This window comes from Panthera pardus, unplaced genomic scaffold (assembly GCF_024362965.1).
Source record: "Panthera pardus isolate Hobbes unplaced genomic scaffold, ASM2436296v1 HiC_scaffold_6, whole genome shotgun sequence".
Taxonomy (NCBI): Eukaryota; Metazoa; Chordata; class Mammalia; order Carnivora; family Felidae; genus Panthera; species Panthera pardus.
Window position 1 is genome coordinate 17,095,406 of NW_026526991.1, and position 25,562 is coordinate 17,120,967.

Sequence of the window (25,562 nt, forward strand, 5' to 3'; positions counted from 1 at the left end):
GATAGCTAATAGTCATAGAATTACAATCACAAATCAATTACCATCACATTTTCTTAGTTACAGTCTGGATCCAGTTCTGTTTCCATGAACTGACCCACAAAGCACCCTGTACTTCCCATCAGTAATCGCACTGGACTGTAATCATCTGGTTGCTACCTGCACCTGCCCTCACTGACTCTGCCATCACCACCTCCCCTCCCCTTTGAAAATCGAAGTCTGCAAGACCTTTTTGTCTCATTTACCTTCGTATCCATGTGAAGAAATGATAAATGTCATCTGGTTGTGAGGCATTCTTGAAACTCTTCAGTCGTACATTCATAAACTATCTCTTGCTCGGTGTCATTTCCACAGATGCTTGATACAGTCTCCCACATTGGGGTGTTCCGATTTTATCGGAGATGATGATTCCAACTGGAGCTTTTTTGCAGGGAGTGCTGTTTGCACACACCCCTGTTTGTAGGTGTAACTCCCTCATTTCACATGGGTTTGATCTCTTTATTAGATGGTCACGTTTTATGGCTCGTCATTGCTGAAAAGCTCCGTGCCTTCTGGAGAACCACTGGAAATCAAAGGTGCCACGAAGCCTGGTCTTGTTACCAAAAATGGACTTGTTCTTTTTGGTAATGATGGAAAAGCAGTGAGTGTTCAATATGGTCACCTATAAAGTAACATTTTTGATTTCCTTCTATAACCCAAGCTACTAAGGAAATATCTTTTACAAGGTAATCCAGCTTTGCAGTGGGACATGGGAGGCTCGAGATACCCATGCCCTATTTCTGTCGGGGGATGAGCTGGCTCTGTGTGCCTAGTTGAGAACAAGTCTCCCTAGGATGAGCCTCAAGGACCTGTGCAGTCACCTTCGTGGCACAGTAGAAAGAGTTTGGAATTTAGTCAGGAAACAGGATGTGAATTCCTGCTCTGCCACTTACTGGTCTTGTGGAGGACGCTTCTCCCCTCTGAGTCTCTGTTTCCTCATCTATAAAACAGACAGTAGTCCCATCTGTCTGCCTTCCCACTGCTGGAGCCCAGGAGGCTAAATGCAATGGATGTGGCCCTCTTCAGATGCTCCTTGCCTTTGCCTTCCACGCAGGCAGCCACCCTCACTGCTGTGCTTGGAAGCATGGGCCCTTGGCCTCAGTGGGCTCTTTGAAGAAAGCAAAGGGGAATTTGCAGCTTACAGATATATTCTGGTAGTTGGCAGGGTAGATCAGTTGTTAAGATTGTAGGCTTCAGGGTCCAGCCGCTTCTCGGTTGTAACCCCAGCTGTGCGGCATTGGGCAAATCACTTACCCTCACTGAGTCTCCATTTCCTCATCAGTAAAATGGGGATAATAATGGCACCTGCTTCCATCGGGATTTATGAGACTAAAATGAGATACGTGCATCCATACATGAATACATAGCACTGTGCCTGCTACAGAGTAAGTGTTCAGATGATGGGAGGAGGAGGAAGAGGAGGAGGAGGGAGAGGAGGAGTGGGAGGAGGGGGAGGAGGAGAAAGAGGAGTTACAGGTTTTAGTCTACATATATCCAAATGCCAATATTTTGGGAGCTTATTACCCATTTTGAGATGTATCTACCCCTAGACTTAACTTTCTCCTTTCTGCTGCCTTTATTAAAATACCATTTCAGTCCTTTTACAAATAATGGTGAGTGCTTTCTATCCATATTTTTGTATTTGCCAAATAAGCTGCCCCTTGTATTTGTGTAATCTATGACACGTCTTCCCCTACCAACCTCACTTTTGAATTGTCCTAATCTTCAATCCTTCTGTTTGTCTTGTTGCTGCACTGTAGCTGATGGTGAGGAATTTGCAGTTTGAAGATGGAAGAATGATTCCAGCCTCTCAGTACTTTTCAGCGGGTGAGACCTCAGTGCTAGAACTTACAGCCGAAGAGGTGAAGGTGGCAGGGACCATCAAGGTGAACATGTGATGTCCTTAATGTTACCCTTACCCTGCAAAACTGAAGCATTTTTGCAACTGTACCATCAGTCTTCAGAGTAGTGAGGATGGAACTTTACTTCTCCTCTTTTTTGTATTAGCCATAGTAGGAATCAACTCCAAAATGTATATGCAAAGTTATTTCTCACTCACAAAATAATGCCAGGCAGTTCTAGGTTGGCAGGGGGATTAGAGGTGAAGCTGGAATGTGAGGACTAGGGGTGGAGTCATTCAGGGACCCAGGCCATGCTATCTTCAAAGTCACCTACAGTCCAGGCAGCCAAAAAGGGCAAAAGCGCACAGAGAATCGTGGGAAGGGGGTTCTTCATGGGTCAAGACTGGGTGTCAAGTTCACCTCCGCTCATACTCATTGGCTAGAAGTCAGTCATACGGCTACATCTAACTTGAAGAGTTGCTAAAAAATGTAGTCAGACCATGTATCCAAGATGGAAAAAAAAAAAGTAGGTTTGGTGAGGCACTGGTCAGTCTCCGCCACTGTGTTTTTCATGGCACGCCCTTCATAAAAATTATCCTTGCCGTGTAGGACATCTGGGCTGGAATTTTAAGCAACGTCCCTGTTATTGAAGACTCGACAGACTTCTTTAAATCTGGAGCAAGCTCAATGGATGTTGTCAGGTAAAACTATCACCCTGTTGACTCACACCCCTCCACTGGGGATTTTGACTTTGACTTTGAAGATCCAATCCAATCCTTTGTTCTGGATGCTATCACTCTACCATTATTCTATTTCTCTTTTCTTCATCTTTTTTGGATTGTTTGTTTCCACGGCCAAACAAATATCTGTGTTCCTTTCTCTGTCACTAGCCAGGAGTTGTTTTCATATCTCCTGTATACCTAGAAAATCAGTGCTTCTAATTGTTTGTTTCTTTTTAAAATTCGTCCTCACATTTGTTAGCTAATTTTCCTCCAATATGGCACTGGAGTTGGGAAGCTCTAAATGAGAATTTTTTTTTTTTTGATGTTTATTTATTTTTGAGAGAGGAGAAACGTAGTGCAAGCAGGGGAGGAGCAGAAGAAGAGGAAGACACAGAGGATCCAGGTTCTGAGCTGTCAGCACAGAGCCCAATGCGGGGCTTGAACCCATGAACCATAAGATCATGACCTGAGCTAAAGTCGGACGCTTAACCGACTGAGCCACCCAGGTGCCCCTCAAAAATAATTTTGATTCTGCTTAGTACCAACACTAACCACATAATAAAACAAATGTTTGCTCCATTCTTATATATGATCTACAGAAAATATTATACAATGTCTTTTGTTTCATAATCTTTATTTACATTAGGGACTTTTCTTTATTCCTTATTCCTTGAGTACCTTTGAAAGGATAGGAACTGATTTTATGTGCCCCTTAATTATCTTGCTTGCAAGTAAGTAAAATGTTTTTGCCTTGGTTTCTTTTATCATAGCCATGCACAAAGTTAAAGACAAAAGAATATCCACTGTCCTTCCAGACACCTTTTTAGGGGCACCTGGGTGGCTCAGTTGGTTAAGCCTCCAACTCTAGGTTTCAGCTCAGGTCATGGTCTCGTGGCTTGTGAGATTGAACCCTGCATTGGGCTCTGTGCTGATAACATGGAGTCTGCTTGAGATTCTCTCTCTCTCTCTCTCTCTCTCTCTCTCTCTCTCTCTCCCTCTCTGCCACTCCCCCGCTCATGCACACACATGTGCACGTGCATTTTCTGTCTCTCTCAAAATAAATAAACAGTAAAAAATTTTTTAGAATGCAGCTTTTTGATTTTGTTCTCCCGGTCTTATCAATTTTTTCAATTACCATAGAAGATCTCATAGGTGGTAAATAGGCATGTGACATGTCTTATCTCAAAGCAACTTGACAAATGTAATGACACAGTGCCCCTAAACTCTTTTAAAAACGTAAATAACATGAACTGGTTCTTACCTGAAGGCTGGTTGAAGAGATCAGACAGAAGTGCGGTGGGCTTCAACTACAGAATGAAGATGTCTATCTGGCCACCAAGTTTGAAGACTTCATTCAGAAAGTTGTGAGGAAACTGAGAGGAGAAGAATCGGAAGAGGAGCTGGTGGTGGATTATGTAAGCTTTTCTGTGCTTCACGAAATCTAAATCATTAGGACCCATACACTATAAAGGAATGTGGTTCCTTTTGTCCATTTGTTTTTACATTTATGACCATTTATTTATTTATTCGTTCATTTATTTATTTATTTTTAATGTTTATTTATTTATTTTTTGAGAGAGAGACAGAGTGTGAGTAGGGGAGGGGCAGAGAGAGAGAGACGGGGGGGGGAGGGGGGGGACACAGAATCTGAAGCAGGCTTCAGGCTCTGAGCTGTCAGCACAGAGCCTGATGCGGGACTTGAACTCACAAACCGTGAGATCGTGACCTGAGCCGAAGTCAGACACTTAACCGACTGAGCCACCCAGGCGCCCCACATTTTAAATACCTTTTAAAACAGGTATTTTAGTGACTTATAATTTATACACCATTACATTCACCCTTTTAAAATATAGAGTTAAGGGACACCTGGGTGGCTTACTCAGTTAAGTGTCTGACTCTTGATCGTGATCTCCCATGATGATCTCGTGGTCATGGGATGGAGCCCCATATCAAGCCCTGAGTCGGGCTCCAGATTGCACATGGAGGCTGCGTGGGATTCTCTCTCTCTCTGCCTCTGCCCCTCCCCCACTTGCGTGCCCTCCTTCTCTCTTAAAATAAATAAACATTTAAAGAAATTAAAATGTACAGTTCAGTAGTTGTTTTGCTTTTTAGAGAGAGAGAGAGAGGGTGCATGTGCAGGGGAGAGGGGCAGAGGGAGAGAGAAAGAATCTTCTCTCCCCAATATGAGGCTCAATCCCATAACTCTGGGATCATGACTTGAGCCAAAATCAAGACCCCGCTGCTCAACCCACTGAGCCACCCAGACGCCCCCAATTCAGTGGTTTTAAGTATATTCACAGAGTTGTGCAACCATCACCACTATCTGATTGTGGAACTTTTTGTTTTTAATTATGCCCAAGTTTATTTATTTGTTTATTTTAGCATGCTACAAAATATCAATATGCACTGAATGAAAACACATTACATACCTTAGTTCCAAAGAGTTTTCATCTATGTAAGACTAGGCCTTTAGAGAAAACCATGTGTTAACTGAAATGGTTGTAGTGCCCCTATTCTCTACCAGTTCTCTCTTCTGAGTCTTTTTTTTTTTTTTTAATTTAAATCCAAGTTAGTTAACATATAGTGTGATAATGATTTTAGGAATAGAAATTAGTGATTCATCACTTACGTATAACACCCAGTGCTCATCCCAACAAGTGTCCTCCTTCATGCCCCACACCCATTTAGCCCATCCCCCCCCATCCAACACTCCTCCAGCAACCCTCAGTTTGTTCTCTTTATTTAAGAGTCTCTTACGGTTTGTCTCTTACGTTTTATCTCATTTTTGCTTCCCTTCCCCTGTGTTCATCTGTTTTGTTTCTTAAAGTCCACATATGAGTGATGTCATATGATATTTGTCTTTCTCTGACTGACTGATTTCACTTAGCATGATACACTCTAGTTCCATCCATGTTGTTGCAAACGGCAAGAGTTTATTCTTTTTGACCACCAAGTAATATTCCATTGTATATATATGCCACATCTTCTTTATCCATTCATCCATTGATGGACAGCTGGGCTTTTTCCATACTTTGGCTATTGTCAACACCACTGCTATAAACATTGAGGTGCATGTGCCCCTTCTAAACAGCACACCTGTGTCCCTTGGATAAATACCTAATAGTGCAATTGCTGCGTTGTAGGGTAGCTCAATTTTTAATTTTTTGAGAAACCACCATGCTGTTTTCCAGAGTGGCTGCACCAGTTTGCATTTCCACCAGCAGTGCAAAAGGATTCCTTTTTCTCCACATCCTCACCAACATCTGTGGTTGTCTGAGTTGTTAATTTAATTTTAGCCATTCTGACAGGTGTAAGGTGGTATCTCATTGTGGTTTTGACTTGTATTTCCCTGATGATGAGTGATGTTGAGCATTTTTTCATTTGTCTGTTAGTCATCTGGATGTCTTCTTTGGAGAAGTGTCTATTCATGTCTTTTGCCCATTTCTTCACTGGATTAGTTGTTTTTTGGGTGTTGAGTTTGATGAGTTCTTTATAGATTTTGGATACTAACCCTTTATCTGATATGTCATTTGCAAATATCTTCTCCCGTTCCATCAGTTGCCTTTTAGTTTTGCTGATTGTTTCCTTCGCTGTGCAGAAGTTTTTTATTTTGATGAGGTCCCAATAGTTCATTTTTGCTTTTGTTTCCCATGCTTCCAGAGACATGTCAAGAAGTTGGCTGCAGTCGAGGTCAAAGAGGTTGTTGCCTGTTTTGTCCTCTAGGATTTTGATGGCTTCCTGACTTATGTTTAGGTCTTTCATCTACTTTGAATTTATTTTTGTGTATGGTGTAAGGAATCGGTCCAGGTTCATTCTTCTGCATGTCGCTGTCCAGTTTTCCCAGCACCACTTGCTGAAGAGACTGTCTTTTTTCCATTGGATATGATTTCCTGTTTTGTCAAAGATTAGTTGGCCATACGTTTGTGGGTCCATTTCTGGGTTCTCTATTCTGTTCCATTGATCTATGTGTTTGTTTTCATGCCAGTACCATACTGTCTTGATGATTACAGCTTTGTAATACAGCTTGAAGTCCGGGATTGTGGTACCTCCAGCTTTGGTTTTCTTTTTCAGGATTGCTTTGTCTATTCAGGGTCTTTTCTGGTTCCATATTAGGATTGTTTGTTCTAGATCTATGAAGAATGCTGGTGTTATTTTGATAGGGATTGCACTGAATACGTAGACTGCTTTGGGTAGTATCGACATTTTAACAATATTTGTTCTTCCAATCCATAAGCACGGAATGTTTTTCCATTTTTTTGTGTGTGTCTTCAGTTTCTTTCATAAACTTTCTATAGTTTTAAGTGTATAGATTTTCCACCTCTTTGGTTAGATTTATTCCTAGGTATTTTATAGTTTTTGGTGCAATTGTAAATGGGATCGATTCCTTGATTTCTCTTTCTGCTGTTTCATTATTATATAGAAATGCAACTGATTTCTGTACACTGATTTTATATCCTGTGACTTTGTTGAATTCATGAATCAGTTGTAGCCATTTTTTGGTGGAATATTTTGGGTTTTCCACATAGAACATCATGTTGTCTGCAAAGAGTGAAAGTTTGGCTGCCTCCTTGCAGATTTGGATGCCTTTTATTTCTTTGTGTTGTCTGATCGCTAAGGCTAGGACTTCCAACACTGTGTTGAATAACAGTGGCAAGAGTAGGCATCCTTGTCGTGTTCCTGACCGTAGGGGAAAGCTCTCAGTTTTTCCCCATTGAGGATGATCTTACCGGTAGGTCTTTTGAATACGGCTCTTATGATCTTGAGGTATGATCCTTCTATTCCTAATTTCTTGAGGGTTTTTATCAAGAAAGGATGCTGCATTTTGTCAAATGCTTTCTCTGCATCTATTGAGAAAATCATGTGGTTCTTATCCTTTCTTTTATTAATGTGATGTATCATATTGATTCATTTGTGGATATTGAACTAGCCCTGCATCCCAGGAATAAATCCCACTTGATCATGGTGAATAATTCTTTTAATGTATTGTTGGATCTGGTTTGCTAGTATCTTCTTGAGAATTTTTGCATCCATGTTCATCAGGGAAATTGGTCTATAGTTCTCCTTTTTAGTGGGGTCTCTGTCTGGTTTTGGAATCAAGGTAATGCTGGCCTTGTAGAATGAGTTTGGCAGTTTTCCTTCCATTTCTATTTTTTGGAAAAACTTCAAAATAACAGGTGTTAACTCTTCTTTAAATGTTTGGTAGAATTCCCCTGGAAAGCCATCACCCTGGACTCTTGTTTGTTGGGAGATTTTTGATTACTGATTCAATTTCTTTAATGGTTATGGGTCTGTTCAAATTTTCTATTTCTTCCTGTTTCAGTTTAGTAGTTTGTATATTTCTAGAAATTTATCCATTTCTTCCAGATTGCCCAATTTGTTGGCATATAATTGCTCATATTCTTTTATTATTATTTGTATTTCTGCGGTGTTAGTTGTGATCTCTCCTCTTTCACTCATGTTTTTATTTATTTGGGTCCTTTCCTTTTTCTTTTTGATCAATCTGGCTAGGGGGTTATCGATTTTGTTAATTCTTTCAGACTACCAGCTTCTAGTTTCATTCTATTGTTTTTTGTGTTTTTTTTAATCTTGATACCATTGATTTCTGCTCTAATCTTATTTCCTATCTTCTGCTGGTGTTGGACTTTATTTGCTATTCTTTTTCCAGCTCTTTTAGGTGTAGGGTTAGGTTGTGTATTTGAGACCTTTCTTCCTTCTATAGGAAGGCCTGGATTGCTATATATTTCCTTCTTATAACCACCTTTGCTGCATCCCAGAGGTTTTGGGCTATTGTGTTTTCATTATCATTGGCTTTCATGTACTTTCTAATTTCCTCTTTAATTTCTTGGCTAACCCATTCATTCTTTAGGAAGATGTTCTTTAATCTCCAAGTATTCATGGTCTTTCCAATTTTTTTCTTGTAGTTGATTTCATGTTTCATAGTGTTGTGGTCTGATAATGTGCAAGGTATGATCTCTATATTTTTGTGCTTGTTAAGGGCTGATTTGTGTCCCAGTATATGGTCTATTCTGGAGAATAGTCCATGTGCTCTTGAGAAGAACGTGTATTCTGCTGCTTTAGGATGAAATGTGCTGAATATATGTTTTGTCCATCCAGACCAGTGTGTCATTCAAATCATTGTTTCCTTGGTGATTTTCTGCTTACATGATCTGTCCATTGCTGTAAGTGGGGTGTTGAAATCCCCTACTATTGTGGTACTATTATCAACGAGTTTCTTTATGTTTGTGATTGATTTATATATTTGGGTGTTTCATGTTGGGAGCATGAATGTTTACAATTGTTAGGTCTTCTTGGTGGATAGACCCCTTAATTATGATATATTACCCTTCTTCATGTCTTGTTACAGTTTTTATTTTAAAATCTAGTTTGTCTGATATACATATGGCTACTTCAGCTTTCTTTTGGTGACCATTAGCATGATAGATGGTTCTCCATCCCCTTTCAGTCTGTAGGTGTCTTAGGTCTCAAATGGGTCTCTTGTAAGCAGCATATAGATGGGTCTTGTTTTCTTATCCATTCTGATACCCTATGTCTTTTGATTGGAGCTTTTAGTCCATTGACTAAAAGAGTCAGTACTGAAAGATAATTTAGTGCTATTGTGTTGCCTGTAGAGTTGCTGTTTCTGGTGATGTTCTCTGGTCCTTTCTCGTCTTTGTTGCTTTTGGTCTTTTTTGTTTTGTTTCATCTTTTCTCCACTCAGAGTCCCCCTTAAAATTTTCTGCATTAAAATTTTCCTTCATTTTGTCTTGTTAGAGGAAGAAAAAAATAATAAAAATTAAAAATTAAAAAATTAAAAACAAAACAAAAAATCAAATAAAGGAAGCTAGATCCTAGTTGTGTTTTGGTCTGCTTATTGAAAGAAGCTTGATATACCAGAGAAAAAGGGGAAAGAAAGAAAAAAAAAAGGTAAGAAAAAAAAATGTTTAATGTATATAATAAAATAGAGTAAATGAAATAAGGAAAGTGAAATAGAATAAAAAATTTACAATGAAATAAAAAACATTCTAAAATAATTTAAAAATTTTTTAAATCCTAAAAATAATTTAAAAAAATTTTTAATTAAATAAAAAGAAAATAAAAATCAATTTTCCTCTTTCTGCTGAGTTCTGTGGCTCAAGTCATGCATATTGTTGTGTTAATCCTCAGATCAGTTTCCTAGGTATGCAAAATGGTTTGGTGCTGATCTGGCTGTGTTTCAGGGACAAGACAAGCTGAGAGCTTCCATGCTGCTCTACCATCTTGAACCCCCTCCTCTGATTATGGAACAATTTTATCACCCCAAAAAGAAACACTATATCCATTGACAATGATTCTCTCCTTTCTTCCCCCCACCCCTGGCTCCCAGATACCATTAATCTCCTTTATGTCTCCATGGATTTGCCCACTTTAGATATTTCATATAAGTGGAATCACACAATTTGTGGCCTGTTAAGCATCTGGCTCCTTTCACTGAACACCATGTGTTCAAGGTCCATCTATGTTGTAGTAGGTGTTACCCACTTCCTTCCTTTTTGTGGCTGGATAATATTGTTGTATAGATACACCACATTTTGTTTATCCATTCCTCAGGTAATGCACATTTTGTTTTCACTTTTTAGTATTATGAATAATGCTGCAATGAAAATTCATGTGGAAGTTTTTGTGTGAATGTATGTTTTCGGTTCTCTGGGGTATATATCTAGGAGTGCAATTGATGAGTCATGCGGTAACTCTATGTTTAATTTTTTGAGGAACATCCAAGCTGTTTTCCAAAGTGACTATACTATTTCACAGTCCCACTAGCAATGTAGAAAGGTTCTGATTTCTCCATATCCTCACCAACATTTGCTTTGTCTGTCTTTTCTATTTTAGCTGTGGGTAAGAAATACTATCTCATTGTGGCTTTGGTTTACATTTCCATGATGACTAATGATGAGTCTCTTTTCATGTCTTTATTAGTCATTTGTATCTCTTCTTTGGGAAAAATGTCCATTCAGATTCTTTACCCATTTTTTAACTGGGATATATGTCTTTTTAATGTTGAGTTGTAAGGAGCTTTTGTATATTTGGGGTACTAGACCTTAATTAGATACATGATTTGTAAATATTTTCTCCTATTCTGTGGGCTTTCTTTCCACTTTTTTGACAGTGTCCTTTGACATGCAAAAGTTTTTAATTTGATTAAGTTTAATTTATCTATTCTTTTTCCATTTTGCTTCTGCAGGCATACCTCATTTTATTGCCTTCTTTGCTTTACTGTGTGCTTCACAGGTATTATGTTTTTCACAAATTAAAGGTTTGTGGCAACTCTGCATCAAGCAAGTCTATTGTTACCATCTTTCCAACAGCATCTTCTCATTTCATGTCTCGGTGTCACATTCTGGTAATTCTCACAATATTTCAAACTTTTTCATTTGTTATGGTCTGTGATCATTGTTAATCTGTGATCAGTGATTATGACCCACTGAGAGCTCAGGTGGTGGTTACCAATGTTTTGCAGTAAAGTATTTATTTATTTGTGTGTTTGAGGGAAAGAAAAAAACATCCAAAATTTATTTGCTAAAACGATAGACAGCATCAGCACGTTAAACTACAGGGGTTTCTCTGTAGATCATACATTCACAAGGCATTATTTGCTTACCAGTGAGAAAGCCTCCAGTGTGTTTTCTGTAATAATACCCACTTCACAGTGTAAACAGGTACTATTCTTGTGTTCAGCTTACAATTCCAGGAGGAAAGGCACAATGTGGCAAAAAAAATACCCCACAAAAAACAAAAACAAAAAAACCCCCAACATTTTGGATCCTAAAGTCAGGTGTAGTAACACAGACAAACTTTTGATAACGGTCTTAATCGACTTATCCACATAGAAGGAGACATCTCCACTCAGAAATTAAGGTCTTTCTTTCTCCTTCCTTGTTAAACCATTAGAACGATGTTTCCTCATTTGCTTCATATCACATATACAAAAGGGGGGGGGGGGTGGAGTTTAAAACAAAGAATCACAAAAATATCTTAAGCATCCAGTTGTTCCCACCATACATCAACTCAGGTTTAAGACAGAATGTTGGAACATAAAGTATTTCTTTTTTAATTGAAGGGTATTGATAAAGTATCTTTAATGAAACATACACATTGATTTTTTAGACATAATGTAGTTGCACACTTAATAAACTTCAGTATAGCATAAACATAGCTTTTATATGCATTGGGAAACCAATATGTTCATCTAGCTTGCTTATTTCTTCATATAGATTCAAGTTACTTACTGTCAAGTGTCCCTTCATTGCAGCCTGAAAGGTATCTTTTAGTAAACTTTTTAAAGGGCAGTGTGCTAGCAATGAGCTCTCTCAGTGTTTATTCATCTGGGAATGACTTAGTTTCTCCTTTGTTTTTAAAGGGTGTTTTGCTGTATATGGAATTTTTGGTTGATAGTCTTTTTCTTTCAGCACTTTAAATATGTCATCCTATTGCCATCTGGCCTCCATGGTTTCTGAGGATGAGTCATCTGTTAATTTTATCGAGGATCCATTTGACGTGATGGGATTCTTCTCTCTTGCTGCTTTCAAGATTCCCTCATTACCTTTGGCTTTTAACCATTGTATTATGATGTATCTAAAATGGATCTGTTTGAGTTTATCTTACCTGGAGTTTGTTGAGCTTTTTGGATGGGTGGTTTAATGTTTTTCATCAAATTTGGGACACTTTCATTCATTATTTCTTCACATATTCTTTCTGCCTCTTTTCCCCTCTCTTCTCCTTCTGGGACTCTCATTATGCATGCTTTGATACATTTGATGGTATCCCACAGGCCTTCTTTTTCCTTCCTGTTTTCAGACTGGGTGATCTCTATTGACATATTGTCTAGTTTGTTCATTCTTTGTTATGCTTTCTTGAATCTGCTGTTGAGCCCCTATGATAACTTTTTAAAATTTCAGTTATTACACTTTTCAACTCCAGAATTTGTATTTAGTTCCTTTTTTATAATACTTTTTTTTTTAAGTTTATTTATTTATTTTGAGAGACACACAGAGAGGGTGAGCAGGGGAGGGACAGAGAAAGAGGGAAAATATCAAGCAGGCTCCATACTGTCAGCGCAGGGCCCATGTGGGGCTTGAACTCATGAAACTGTGAGATCATGACCTGAGCCAAAATCAAGAGTTGGCCGCTTAACTGACTGAGCCACCCAGGTGCCACTGGTTCTTTTTTTATAATTCTTCTCTCTTTCTTAATATTCTCTATTTGGTGAGACATTGTTCATTTACTTTTCTTTAATTTTTTTAGACATAGCTTCCTTTCCTTCCTTATTTGGAAATATTTTTTTTATTTAAAAATTTTTAAATGTTTTTTTGAGAGAGAGAAAAAGAGAGACAGAGTGTGAGTGGGGGAGGGGCAGAGAGAGAGGGAGACAGAATCTGAAGCAGGCTCCAGGCTTTGAGCTGTCAGCACAGAGCCTGACATGGACCTTGACCTCACAAACCATGAGATCATGTCTTGAGCCAAAGTTGGATGCTTAACTGAGCCACCCAAGAACCTCTATTTGGATACATTTTTAAAAGCTTATTTAAAATCTTTGACTATGGGGTGCCTGGGTGGCTCAATAAGTTAAGCGTCCAACTTTTGATCTCAGCTCAGGTCATGATCTCCCAGTTCATGAGATCGAGTCCTGCATCAGGCTCTGTGCTGATAGCGAAGAGCCTGCTTGGGATCTCTCTCTCTCTCTCTCTCTCTCTCTCTCTCTCTGCCCCTACCCTGTGAGTGTGGACACACTCTCTGTCTCTCTCAAAATAAATCAATAATCTTAGAAAAAAATATTTGTCTAATGTCTAGGTTTCTTCAAGGAAGGTTTCTATTGACTGGTTATTTTCCAATGTATTGGCCACTCTATGCTTTCATGCTTCTTCATGTATCTTGTAATCTTTTGTTGAAAACTAGCCATTTTAAATAACAGAATGTGGCAACTCTGGAAATAAGACCCCCACCCTTCATAAGGAGTGTTATTGTTGCTTTTCTTTGTTTGGTGACTTTCTTGGACTAATCCCATAAAACCTATATTCTTTGTCGTTTGCCACCACTGAAGTCTCTACTTGGCTAGCTTAGTCATCAGCTAATGAGCGGATGTAGATTTCCTTACATTTCTTGAACGAATAAGGTCTCTCAGCCTTTATGGAAGGCTGAGGGCAGTTTGGGCAGAGCAAGCTCTCAGGCCAAATAAAGACAAACACGAAGAATAGAGCCAATTGGGGAGTTCTGTGGGGATGAGGCCTCTGGGGAGCTTCTGGGGAGTCATTTCCCCCTCTGGTGGCTAATAGATTGCTGGTTTTCACAGCCACTATGATTCTAAGGATGTGGGATTTCAAGTTACTGGAGAGCTCTTAAGGGAGAGATGGGATCCCAGGCATGCTTCTCATTCCATTTGTTTTTAATAAACTTCAGGGAAATTTGAAAGCAATTTAGTTATCATCTAGTTAAGAACATGAATCTTGGTGTTAGACCCACCTAAAGTTGAACCCACGTAGCATTGCTTACCAGCTGTGTGAGCTTTGGCACGTTGCTTAACTTCTCTAAGTCTCGGTTTCCTCATATGTTAAGTGGGGAAATAATAATATGTACATTATAGGATAGTTGGGGGAATCAAGTTAGATAATACATATTTATACATAATTAGTGTATTTATACATATACATATTTATACATAATTAGCATATTTTCAGAATGATGAGTTTAGGAAAGTGAACTATGTGCAGAGACACATCAATTCAGATGAAGATTCCTTCATTATGTCCTACATAAACACAATGGAAATATTTTATAGAAAAATTTCTTATCTGTGGGATAAGACAAGATACCCTCTTGATACTTTTTTGGTTTTTTTAAAGCATTATCAATTTCTCTATATGAAATTATTTTTAAAATTATTATATTTACTTTTTATGCCTTGCATTGATATAAAATTTTATTCTAATAATGTTCTTTCCCATATGTTTTCTCAGTTTTTCCTCATAATAACTGTATAAAGCAGGGAGACTTGTTCCCTTTTTATTATTGAAAGAACACATTCATAGTAGTTAATGGACTAACCTAAATTCACTCTCTAGGTAATGGTAGAGAACAATTTAGGTAATACATTTGTAAGAAAGAAAGTAAAAACGAGGAGGAACTTAAGGAAAGAAAACTTAAAATGGCACCCATGTAAAAGGCAATTTCAGGAACTCAAAGCAAAGCAATGACTGTGCTCCATAGATGTTGCCACTAGATGGTAATGTTTCCACGATCTGCAAGTCTTTTGCTTCTTTTTCATTTGTATGAAGAAGAAAATCTGAGATATTTATAAGGCCCAGCCAGGAGTACTTTGGTCATCAGAGATGCTAACCTCCTGGCTGAGTGGCCAATCTGAGCATCGTGAGGCCCAAATCTAACATACGCTTGTCTCTTCTGGAGACTAGGAACTGGAATTCTATTGACCTAACTTCTCTCTGCTGCATTAGTGAATAAACTCCTTTATTGCTGTTTGGTATCAAATGGATAAGCAGAGAAATCCACTGATTCTATTAACATAATTTTCTATCTTAGGTTTCAAAGGAGGTCAATGAAATGACAGTGAAAATGCCATATCAGTGTTTCATAAATGGACAGTTCACAGATGCTGATGATGGAAAGACCTATGATACTATCAACCCAACAGACGGATCTGTGAGTAATTGCTTAGTGTGTGCAGTGACCACTGGTCATGAAATTTTAATAGTTGTAAACCTGGGAGTCTTAAGAAGCTACTTTATTCTATCACTTTGCCTCTGAGCACTTACTAGAAATAAATGTTCTCCATGTATTTCTTTCAACTATTCAGTTCTGATACTGGCTGCTGACTATAGTAATCTATTTTACGGAATGAATATTTATAATCATTTTAGACAGATAGCTATACCTATCCGTATCAGAGGCACAGCTTCACATAATGCTCTATGCAGAAAAGAACTTTGAAACTCGGCAAGCTCATGGCAAGAAATTCAGCTTCCCCAAGGCACTAGAAGAAGCAGATATATTCTTCCTAAATGTGTCTTTCAATCGTGTCATGTGATGTGAGAAGTCCCAAATTTCAGGCTTCCAATTTCCATGTTTAAATTTTTCTTTACTTTATTACTCAACGTATTGATTTTCCATCATAAATTCTCTGGGTTTTATAAATAATACTCTATTTTTCCTATTAATATAATATTAATTTCAAGAGAAGTATATTTATGTATCTCTGTATAAATAACCTATAACCTAGTTTTCCTTATCTTGAAATAGATAATATGCAAAGTATCCTATGCTTCTTTGGTGGATGTTGATAAAGCAGTAGCAGCAGCAAAAGATGCCTTTGAAAACGGTGAATGGGGAAGAATGAATGCAAGAGAAAGAGGAAGGTTGATGTACAGGTGTGGGCTTTTTAATTTTTTTTTAATGTTTATTTAGTTTTGAGACAGAGAGAGACAGAGCATGAATGGGGGAGGGGCAGAGAGAGAGGGAAACACAGAATCGAAGCAGGCTCCAGGCTCCGGGCTGTCAGCACAGAACCTGAGGCGGGGCTCGAACTCACGGACTGTGAGATCGTGACCTGAGCCGAAGTCAGACTCTCAACCGACTGAGCCAGCCAGGCACCCCAACAGGTGTGTTTTTTTAAAAACACAGATCTGCTGTCTCTGGGTATTGGTTAACATTGCCAAGTTTTTAAAAATTTCCCCAAGATAGTCTAGCATGCACCCATTATGTAATATGTCTTCTGTTATTTACATCCTGTAAAGTTACATAGATGTGAGTTCCTGATTTTTGTATTAGTGCTTAGAGCAGTCAGGTTTCCAGAGGAAAAAAAGTTTAATAAAAAACGGTTTACAAAGATGTAGGCAAGGTCAAGGGATAATGAAGTTCCCAGGTAGAGACAGCAACAGGGAAAGTTGTGACTACTCCAAGATCTAGGACAGAGGAAGGGGCTATTGCTGGAATGTGGCAAGATCTGTGGCCGTAGAAGACCACACTACAGTGGTTTGTCGGGGAGGGACACAGCAGCTGCTGAACCATCTGTGGGGGAGCTGGGGAGTGCAATGCCCGATTGCTTTCTCTCCTGGGGGTGCTGTTCATTGGTCTCTCATTAGTCAAGCCCAGTAACGGAGCAGGGGAGCCAAGTGATGTGGTCTATAAATAAAGGTCATCGTCCCAGGTCACAGAGCAGTGTGGAGAAGGGATATAGAACAGCAAATGGGGACTACGCAGCACTTTGTTGTTTTCAATGACAGATTTTAAATCTGCTTGACCCATAGGGACTAGGAATGAGGAGGAAAAATAGTAAGGCCTAGAAAGAATTATAAATTGGTAACCGAGTATGTAGATTCAAGTATGTAATTAGATTTAAGCATAAATTCATTTTTCTACTTCCCTGAGGCCAAACAGCTGACTTTGGTCAAAATATCTCTTACAGCAGGATCTGGAAGAAACATTGAGGGGAAGGGGATTTCGAGCCCAACTTTAGAATGGTCCAAAAGGAACAACGCAAAAACCACTGAAGGGTGGAGGAAAATGGTGGAGGGGAACACAGGATGAATTTTGACTATTTTATACTCATGAGACAATCCTGTACTTATCTTCCCACAGAAACTAGGCCCCTACCAGAAACCTGTTGTAGTGTCTGTAATTCACCCCAGTATTTCTATCTTGTCTCTTCAGTTAGTGTTGGAAGCATTTCTATACCAACAAGAGATCCTCACGTTCATGGATTCTCATGGGTTGTGCTCTCTAACATCTCCTTGCATATTCATGAACTAGCCACATTCCCACTGTCTTCTGTCATTGATCTCCTGATTATTGTGGCTCAGTCACTCTTCTGTTTTTTATACACTGATGAGGCAAATGGTGCAGGCTTCCCACACCCTCTGCTTCTTTTTTTTGTAACTCCTGAAACAAATTATGTATGAAATGATTTGTTTAATGTCTTCCCTGCTGGACCGTATTCTCCATCAGGACAAAGACCGGGTCCATGTGTGTTCACCTCTGAGCCCTTAGGATGGTGCCTTACACATAATAGGAGCTCAATCCATATTTGTTGAGCTAATTCCTTTCACTGACCATACAGACTTGCAGACCTACTGGAAGAGAACCAGGAGGAGCTGGCAACCATTGAAGCCCTTGATTCAGGGGCTGTCTACACCCTGGCTCTGAAGACTCACATCGGAATGTCTGTGCAAACATTCAGATATTTTGCTGGCTGGTGTGACAAAATTCAGGTGAGCACAAATGTCATTTGACTCCACGGAGATCATTCCAAAAGGAAAAGGGCCGAGCATTTAGTAGGTTGTAAAGACAATGTTTTATGGGCACCTCTTAGATTTTCTTCTGTTATCCTTGTAATAGTCATCTGTGGTGGGTCGATAGCTATTATCCCTTGTTTGCAGGCAAGGAAACAGAGGCCTGAGGACAACAGATGACTTGCATACACTCACATCGTTAGTAAGTAAACCACAGAGCTAGGATTTGAACTCAAGATTTTCTAAACTAAAGTCTCATGATGTTTTTTGTACTTTACTATATCTCCTAAGGGCACCTGGTAGTCTTCTGGACATCCAGGGTGTCATGGAGAGATCGAGAACTCAAATGCCTACAGAAGCCAGAGAGCTAACATACATTGTCTAAGTAAGCTGGGTATAAGAAAAATAATTTTCTAAGGCATGGGCACAATAAATATTTCATTTCCTTTTTTACTATAAGAAAGTAAATAGCACATGTGTGAGGAGAAGCAGGCTATTGCTCTTGACCTCAGCACCCGGGGTATGAAAGGTAAAGGTAAGGCTCATAACAAAGAGCAGCGTGCATACTGCTCATAGGCTCACGATAACCACTGCAGCACTGGCCAGGCAGCAAGAAGGAGGAAGTGGGCAAGGGAGAGAAATATAAGAGAGCTTTCAAAAGCATTCCCCACCTCCCTTGTGCTTATATCTCCCACTGGCCTTCTCTATCGGCTGAGAAGACCGGGAAACAGTATTTTATTTGGGCAAGTTGCTGTGACCATTATTAACATAGAGTCAGAGAGACCGGTCCAGGAGTCAGATTTGGCACTTACCAGCTGATGTTGTTAAAGTTCTTTTCTCTCTCTAAGCCTTCCTTTCCTCATCTGTAATATGGTCACAATAATACATACCCTGCAAGTTATGTAGTGAGGCTTAGGAGCAAGTTTGCGGTAGACTAGGGTTTGTGCATCAACGTAGTTTTAGTCACAAAGTCATACAGATGTAAGTATTTAGTAGTGGTGGTTCACGCCCACACTTGAGCCTCGATTATGAAAACCAGAGAGCTTCAAAACCTGAAAATCAATTGGTTTCAGTGGTTCGAACTCATTTGTTGCCAAAAGCTGACCTGAACCAACATGAGTCTATTTATAATTTGTATTTCTATCACTTAGAGGAAAGATTCATGTTTCACTAAATAAATATTTCAATACTCATGTATTTATTTGATTATGGGGGGCTACTTCAGACCCTACTGGGAGTCATAGATAATATAACATAAGGTACGTGCATTATGTTATATCTCTATAGTTCAAATAATTCTGAATCCCAAAACACACCGGCCCCAAGGATTTCAGATAAGAGATGACACGTGTAATTAGTAATAGCAATACAATTGTGTGCGGCAGACAAATGAATAGCTTCAGTTGAAAACGACTGCCGTGAATTAGATGGGATTAAGTCTGGCTGCATGTAACAGATGCTCAAGTATGAACTTCACTTTTGCCTCATTTTCAAGGAACACCCAGGCAAGTAGTCAGGGCTAGTATATGACATGTGGGCTCCTTCTCTCTCTCTACCAGAGCTACTAAGGTACCATGTGACCTGCACCCTCAAGACGGTCTCATGGTCTCACAATAACCATTGAGGTATCAGCCATTTCAGTGACACTCTGAGCAGGGAGAAGAAATGAGTGGGGGGTAGGGTAAAGGAGCCTGTGTCGGAGCTGAGTCAGCCTACTGTAAAGAACATTCCCCTTCCAATGCCTTGTGCTTACGTCTTCCATTGACCATCCCTGTCTGCCCTGGAAACTGGGAAACAGTATTTTATCTGGGCACGTGACTATCACCATTATTTTATTTTATTTTTTAAAAACTTTTTAAAATGTTTATTTATTTTTGAGAAAAAGAGAGAGACAGTGTGTGAGCAGGGTAGGGGCGGGGGGGGGGCGGGGAGGGGGGTGGTGGGCAGGGGAGACACATCCAAAGCAGGCTCCAGGCTCTGAGCTGTCAGCACAGACCCATGACCTGAGCCGAAGTTAGACCCTTAACCGAGCCACCTAGGTGCCCCTCACCATTATTTTTTTTAAATAAAGTTTATTTATTTTTGAGAAAGAAAGAGAGGGCACAACTGGGGTAGGAGAAGAAAGAGAGAGAGAGAGAGAGAGGGAATCCCAAGCAGGCTCTGCACTGTCAGTGTGGAGCCCAATGCAGGCTTGAACTCACGAACCATATCACCGTTATTAATATAAGGACAGAGGGAAGAATGGCTATTGGTTACACAATTAATATTCTCTGCCATGCCAAGAAGTTGGGAATGGAGGTAACTAAATTAGAACTATGTTTTATAGATAGATAGATAGACAGAATTATGTTTATTCTCCTGTGTCTTACTTCTTTCCAGAAAGAAATAGCAGTTTCTTTTTTTTGGTGTGACTATATTTCTTATATATCATATATTCTTACAAATTGAACACTGCCTTTTCATACCAGCTAAGAAAATGGATTCCTTGAGATTAGACTTACTCATTTCAGTTAGTGCAATGAGGATCACCTTTTTTTTTTTTTTTTTTTTTTACTCTGTAGGGTTCTACTATTCCAATCAACCAGGCCCGTCCAAATCGCAATCTGACCTTCACCAAGAAGGAGCCGCTTGGGTGAGACAAGGAGAGCGCCGAGGGTGACTTGGGTGAGTTGTGTGGGTTGGAGACAACTAAGGATGCCGTCCTTCTACCTCTGCAGGGTCTGCGCCATTATCATCCCCTGGAATTACCCACTGATGATGCTGGCGTGGAAAAGCGCCGCGTGTCTGGCGGCGGGTAACACCCTAGTGCTCAAGCCAGCGCAGGTAAGATGCAAGGAGCCAGGGCACAACCTCCTACTCTCCTACTTACTTGAAAACAGAGACACCCATTTATAAACATTATGTCTTTAGACAAAAATGAGATTGTGTATTATGACATCTTCAAAGGCATCATGGCTGGGCATCTTTTCCTATTAGTTAAATCTGCATTTTTGTTTGAAGTTTATTTATTTACTTTGAGAGAGACAGAGACAGCGTGAGTGGCGGAGGGACAGAGAGGGAGAGAGAGAGAATCCCAAGCAGGCTCTGCACTCTCAGTGCAGAGCCGGATGCAGGGCTCGAACCCACAAAACCGTGAGATCATGACCTGACCCAAAACCAAGAGTCGGACACTTAACCAACTGAGCCTCCCACACGCCCCAAATCTTCATTTTTAATGGCTGCCTAATGTAACGCATGGATATCCCACAATTTAAAATTTCCATGGCAAGGGAAGCAGGCATAGGGCTACTCTGTGCAATCCACTGAATTTCTACCAGCCACTCCAATTCTTGCCAAATGCCAAAATGCCTAATGATTAGGGAATTATTTAGAGGAACTATAAGACATCCAAAGAAAAGTATTACATAGGCATTTGAATTTAAATTACTAAAAATATTATAAAGATATGGAAGATGAAGGAAAAGGAGGCAAAGGAATGTACATAATCGTGGCAACTGTAAGTATATGTACATTGAATAACAAATAATAAAAAATAATAATTCAAATGATAGAAGTTCTCAGAAAAAATCTTTTAATGCTAGAGTAGCTTTTCAGGGAAAAGAATATGGTAGCCAACTTAATACCTGGCTGAGCATGGCCTGTGTAAAAGTGACCAGTAGGAGACGTTCTGAGGGACACAAGTCACGGAGAAAACTTGGTCACTATTCTAGAAGGATTTACAGTTCATTACCTATTACCTCTCCTTTTATTTCTTCTTTTAGGACTTAAGAAATTACGGTTTCATTTGGCATTACTACTTAGTCGTAGTGACCACAGACATCCTGGTTTTGCTTGTTAGAAACAATTTCATTTCATTTTTATTTTTTTTTAATTTTTTTTAATGTTCATTTATTTTTGAGAGAGAGAGAGACAGAGCACAAGCAGGGGAGGGGCAGAGAGGGAGACACAGAATCTGAAGCAGGCTCCAGGCTCTGAGCTGTCAGCACAGAGCCCGACGCGGGGCTCGAACCCACAAACCATGAGGTCATGACCTGAGCTGAAGTCAGATGCTCAACCAACTGAACCACCCAGGTGCTCCTAATTTCATTTTTAAAAAATGTTTATTTATTGAGGCTCCTGGGTGGCTCAGTCCATTAAGCCTCCGGCTCACATCATGATCTGGTGGTTTGTGGGTTCGAGCCCTGTGTTGGGCTCTGTCAATCTGCTTCAGATTCTGTGTCTCCCTCTCTCTCTGCCCCTCCCCTGCTCACACTCTGTCTTTCTCTCTCTCTCTCTCTTTCTATCTCTCTCTCAAAAATGGATAATAAAACATTAAAAATCTTTTTAATTAGAAATATTTTAAAATGTTTATTTTTTAATGTTTATTTATTTTTGAGATCCAAAGCAGGCTCTGTGCCAACAGCAGAGAGCCCAGTATGGGGCTTGAACTCACAAACTGTGAGATTATGACCCAAGCCAAAGTTAGATGCTGAACTGACTGAGCCACTCAGGCACCCCTATTTATTTATTTTTGAAAGAGAGAGAGAGCGAGGGACAGAGAGAGAGGAGAGAATCCCAAGCAGACTATTAGTGCAGTGTCTATGGCAGGGCTCTAACTCACAATCTTGTGAGATCATGACCTGAGCCAGAATCAAGAGTCAGATGCTTAACTGTCTGAGCCACCCAGGCACCCCAATTTCATTTTAAAAAATAGGTATACATTTTAAAAAATTTCAAACTAGAAACATACAGAGGTAGGTAATGAAAAGTCTCCCTCCTATTCTTAATCCCCCAGCCAATTTACCTCCTTACGGGCAACCAATGTCATTAATTGTTATTTATTAGTTTCTTAGGTATTCCATTAGTTTCTTAGGTATTCCCTTAGGAAGGGAATATGGGAAATTGCTAATCAACAGGCACAAAGTTTCAGTTATGCAAGATGAATAAGTCCTAGAGATCTGCTGCGTAGCTGCGTATCATTTTGTCTACAGTGAACAACAGTGCACGATACACTTAAAATTTGTTAAGAGTGTAGGGGCACCTGAGTGGCTCAGTCGGTTGGGCGGCTGACTTTGGCTCAGGTCATGGTCTCTCAGCTTGTGAGTTCAAGCCCTGTGCCAGGCTCTGTGCTGACAGCTCTGAGCCTGGAGCCTGCTTCCAATTCTGTGTCTCCCTCTCTCTCTGCCCCTCTCCTGCTCGCTCTGTCTCAAAGGTAAATAAACATTAAAAAAAAATTTTTTTTAATTGTTAAGGGGGTAGATGTTGTATTAAGTGTTCTGACCACAATGCAATACAATGGTAGCATTCTATACATATTTAGCAAAAGAAAAAATGTTCCTATTTTTGGTACAATTTCCAATGTATAAATAAACCATCTCCCATAATATTCCATTGTATAGTTAAACTATATTTTATTTAACCAATCCCGAGTTAATGGATATTTAGATTGTTCTGCCCTTTTGGTATTATTTTTTTTTAAGTTTTATTTATTTATTTTGAGAAAGAGACGACATGAGCAGGGGAGGGGCCGAGAGAGAGGGAGAGAGAGAATCCCAAGCAGGTTCTGAGCCATCAGTGTGGAGCCCAAAGCGGGGCTTGATCTCACAAACCGTGAGTGAGATCATGACCTGAGCCGAAATCAAGAGTCAGATCCTTAATGGACTGAGCCACCCAGGCGCCCCTGCTCTTTTGGTATTATAAAATGTGCTACAGTTATTACCCTTGTAAATACGGCATTATACACGTGTGGAAGCATATTTAAAGGATATGTTTCTGAGAGCCGAATCACTCACAGATACATGTATTTGTGCGGTAGATATGACAAATGCTTCCATGGAAACGGGACCAATTCCCCAGCGTGCTATAGGAGTGCCGTTTCCGCGGGTAGCACTACTCATTAAGGAGCGGGAAGCTAGTAGAGTGAAGAGGGACAGATAACCTAGCCTGGGGGCGCTTAATCCTGGCTGCACATAGAATCACCTGGAGTTCTCATTTTAAAATACTGATATCTGGGCCGCCTTGGCAGAGTTGCTGATTTAATTGGTCTAGTTTGGAGCTGAGGAACTAGTATTGCTTGAAAGCTTCACATTTGTTTCTAAGATGCAGTCAGGGTTGAGAATCACTAAATGGTATCCTATGAGAGCGCTAAATAGTGAAGAATTCCAATGATTATATATAATGTTCAAAAATTATGAACATTCATTGAGGGTATACTAATTGCCAGGCATCTATAAGTCAAAGACGTACAAAGTTTCTGTTCCCATGGAGATTACAGTCTGACTCCAACGGCAACTTAAAACTTGTGACTGAGTTTACGGGTGCCTGAGTGGCTCAGTCGGTTAAGCGTCCAACTCCTCTGATTTCTGCTCAGGTCATGATCTCACAGTTTGTGGGATTGGGCTCCGTGCTCTCAGTGCAGAGGCTGCTTGGGATCCTCTCTCCCCCTCTCTCTCTGCCTCTCTCTCTCTCAAAAATAAATACGTTTTTTTAAAAAACTTAAAAAAAAACCCTGACAGTTTAGTGATTGATGATAATTTTAATCTTGTAAATGAAAGACCCAAAGTTGTTGTTCTGTTATAGATATCTTTTTATTTTTATTTTTTAAGTTTATTTATTTATTCTGAGAGAAAAAGAGAGAGAGAGAGACAGGGAGGGGCAGAGAGAGAGAGAGAGAGAGAGAGAATCCCAAGCAGGTTCTACACTATCAGCTCAGAGCCTGGTGTGGGGCTCGAATTCATGAACTACAAGATCACCACCCAAGCTGAAGCCAGAGTCAGACACTTAACTGACTGAGCCACCCAAGTGCCCTGATATCTTTTTATTTTATTGTATAATATTACATAATGATAGTATGAAACCATTTCCAGTATTAAGGCACCTGTATGAATGTCAGGAGGACTGAATCAGTGGTCTCTCTTTCCCTTTAACCTGAGAGGAAGGTACAGATTCCTGTGGCCTGGACTGGCCCAGGTCTGACAGATTCCAACCACTTTATTAATGTAATAAGAGCATTAGCAATGACCTACTCTTGCCCAGAACACTGCTAGATGCTTTCCTATACATCATTTAAACCGATAGTCCTGCTGGGAGAACTGAGCAGCCAAATGGAAGAAAGCCAATAGAAATGAAAAGGAAAGAGATAAAGATTAAACCATTTGTTTTATTTTATTTATTAATGATATAAAATCTTTTTGTTCTTACTTAAAAAGAACTACCATTAATCCAGGGTACTTAGTTTTTAAATGTCTTTCTAGTTGTGGTTTCATGCAAAGTCATAATAATATACCCTTTGGGCTAGGACCATCTTTAACTGGAGTAGATGTAAATCTACTGTTTCAGATATCTTCTTGATGATTTCAAATGTTTGAGACCAATTTCTCATTGAGTTTAACTAGATGGCCATTTTTTAAACCTCACCAGGTTACTGCAGTGGATGTGTTACTAGAAGGAAAGTGTTAGCCCTGCCTTTTGCTTGTTTGCTTGTTGCCTTGGTAGTATTATTATTTATTATGCAGTTTCTTTTTCAGCCACTTGTCCGTTTTATGAAGGTTGGGTTAGTTAAAGTAATAATATATAACAATATATAGTCTGTGAATCCATGTAACCAGGCCAATAAACTTCAACATGTGGCAATATTCTGAAAGCAAATGAGCAAGTGGGGAAACCACTGTCATTCCCTTGCCCTTGTGAACTCCTGTTCTTTCCTAGGA

The 25,562-nt window shown here is 39.6% G+C and overlaps 1 protein-coding gene across 1 annotated transcript in view; it reads left to right on the plus strand.

Moving 5' to 3' along the window:
* ALDH1L2 (aldehyde dehydrogenase 1 family member L2) overlaps positions 1–25,562 on the plus strand; it is a 65,023-nt gene that overhangs the window by 23,598 nt on the left and 15,863 nt on the right. Inside the window, exons 7-15 of the mRNA XM_019446654.2 lie at positions 503–637; positions 1,797–1,922; positions 2,487–2,578; positions 3,867–4,014; positions 15,170–15,289; positions 15,887–16,014; positions 17,703–17,853; positions 20,436–20,506; positions 20,592–20,697. Of these exons, the coding sequence (XP_019302199.1) occupies positions 503–637; positions 1,797–1,922; positions 2,487–2,578; positions 3,867–4,014; positions 15,170–15,289; positions 15,887–16,014; positions 17,703–17,853; positions 20,436–20,506; positions 20,592–20,697 (1,077 nt within the window). The remainder of the gene's footprint in view (positions 1–502; positions 638–1,796; positions 1,923–2,486; positions 2,579–3,866; positions 4,015–15,169; positions 15,290–15,886; positions 16,015–17,702; positions 17,854–20,435; positions 20,507–20,591; positions 20,698–25,562) is intronic.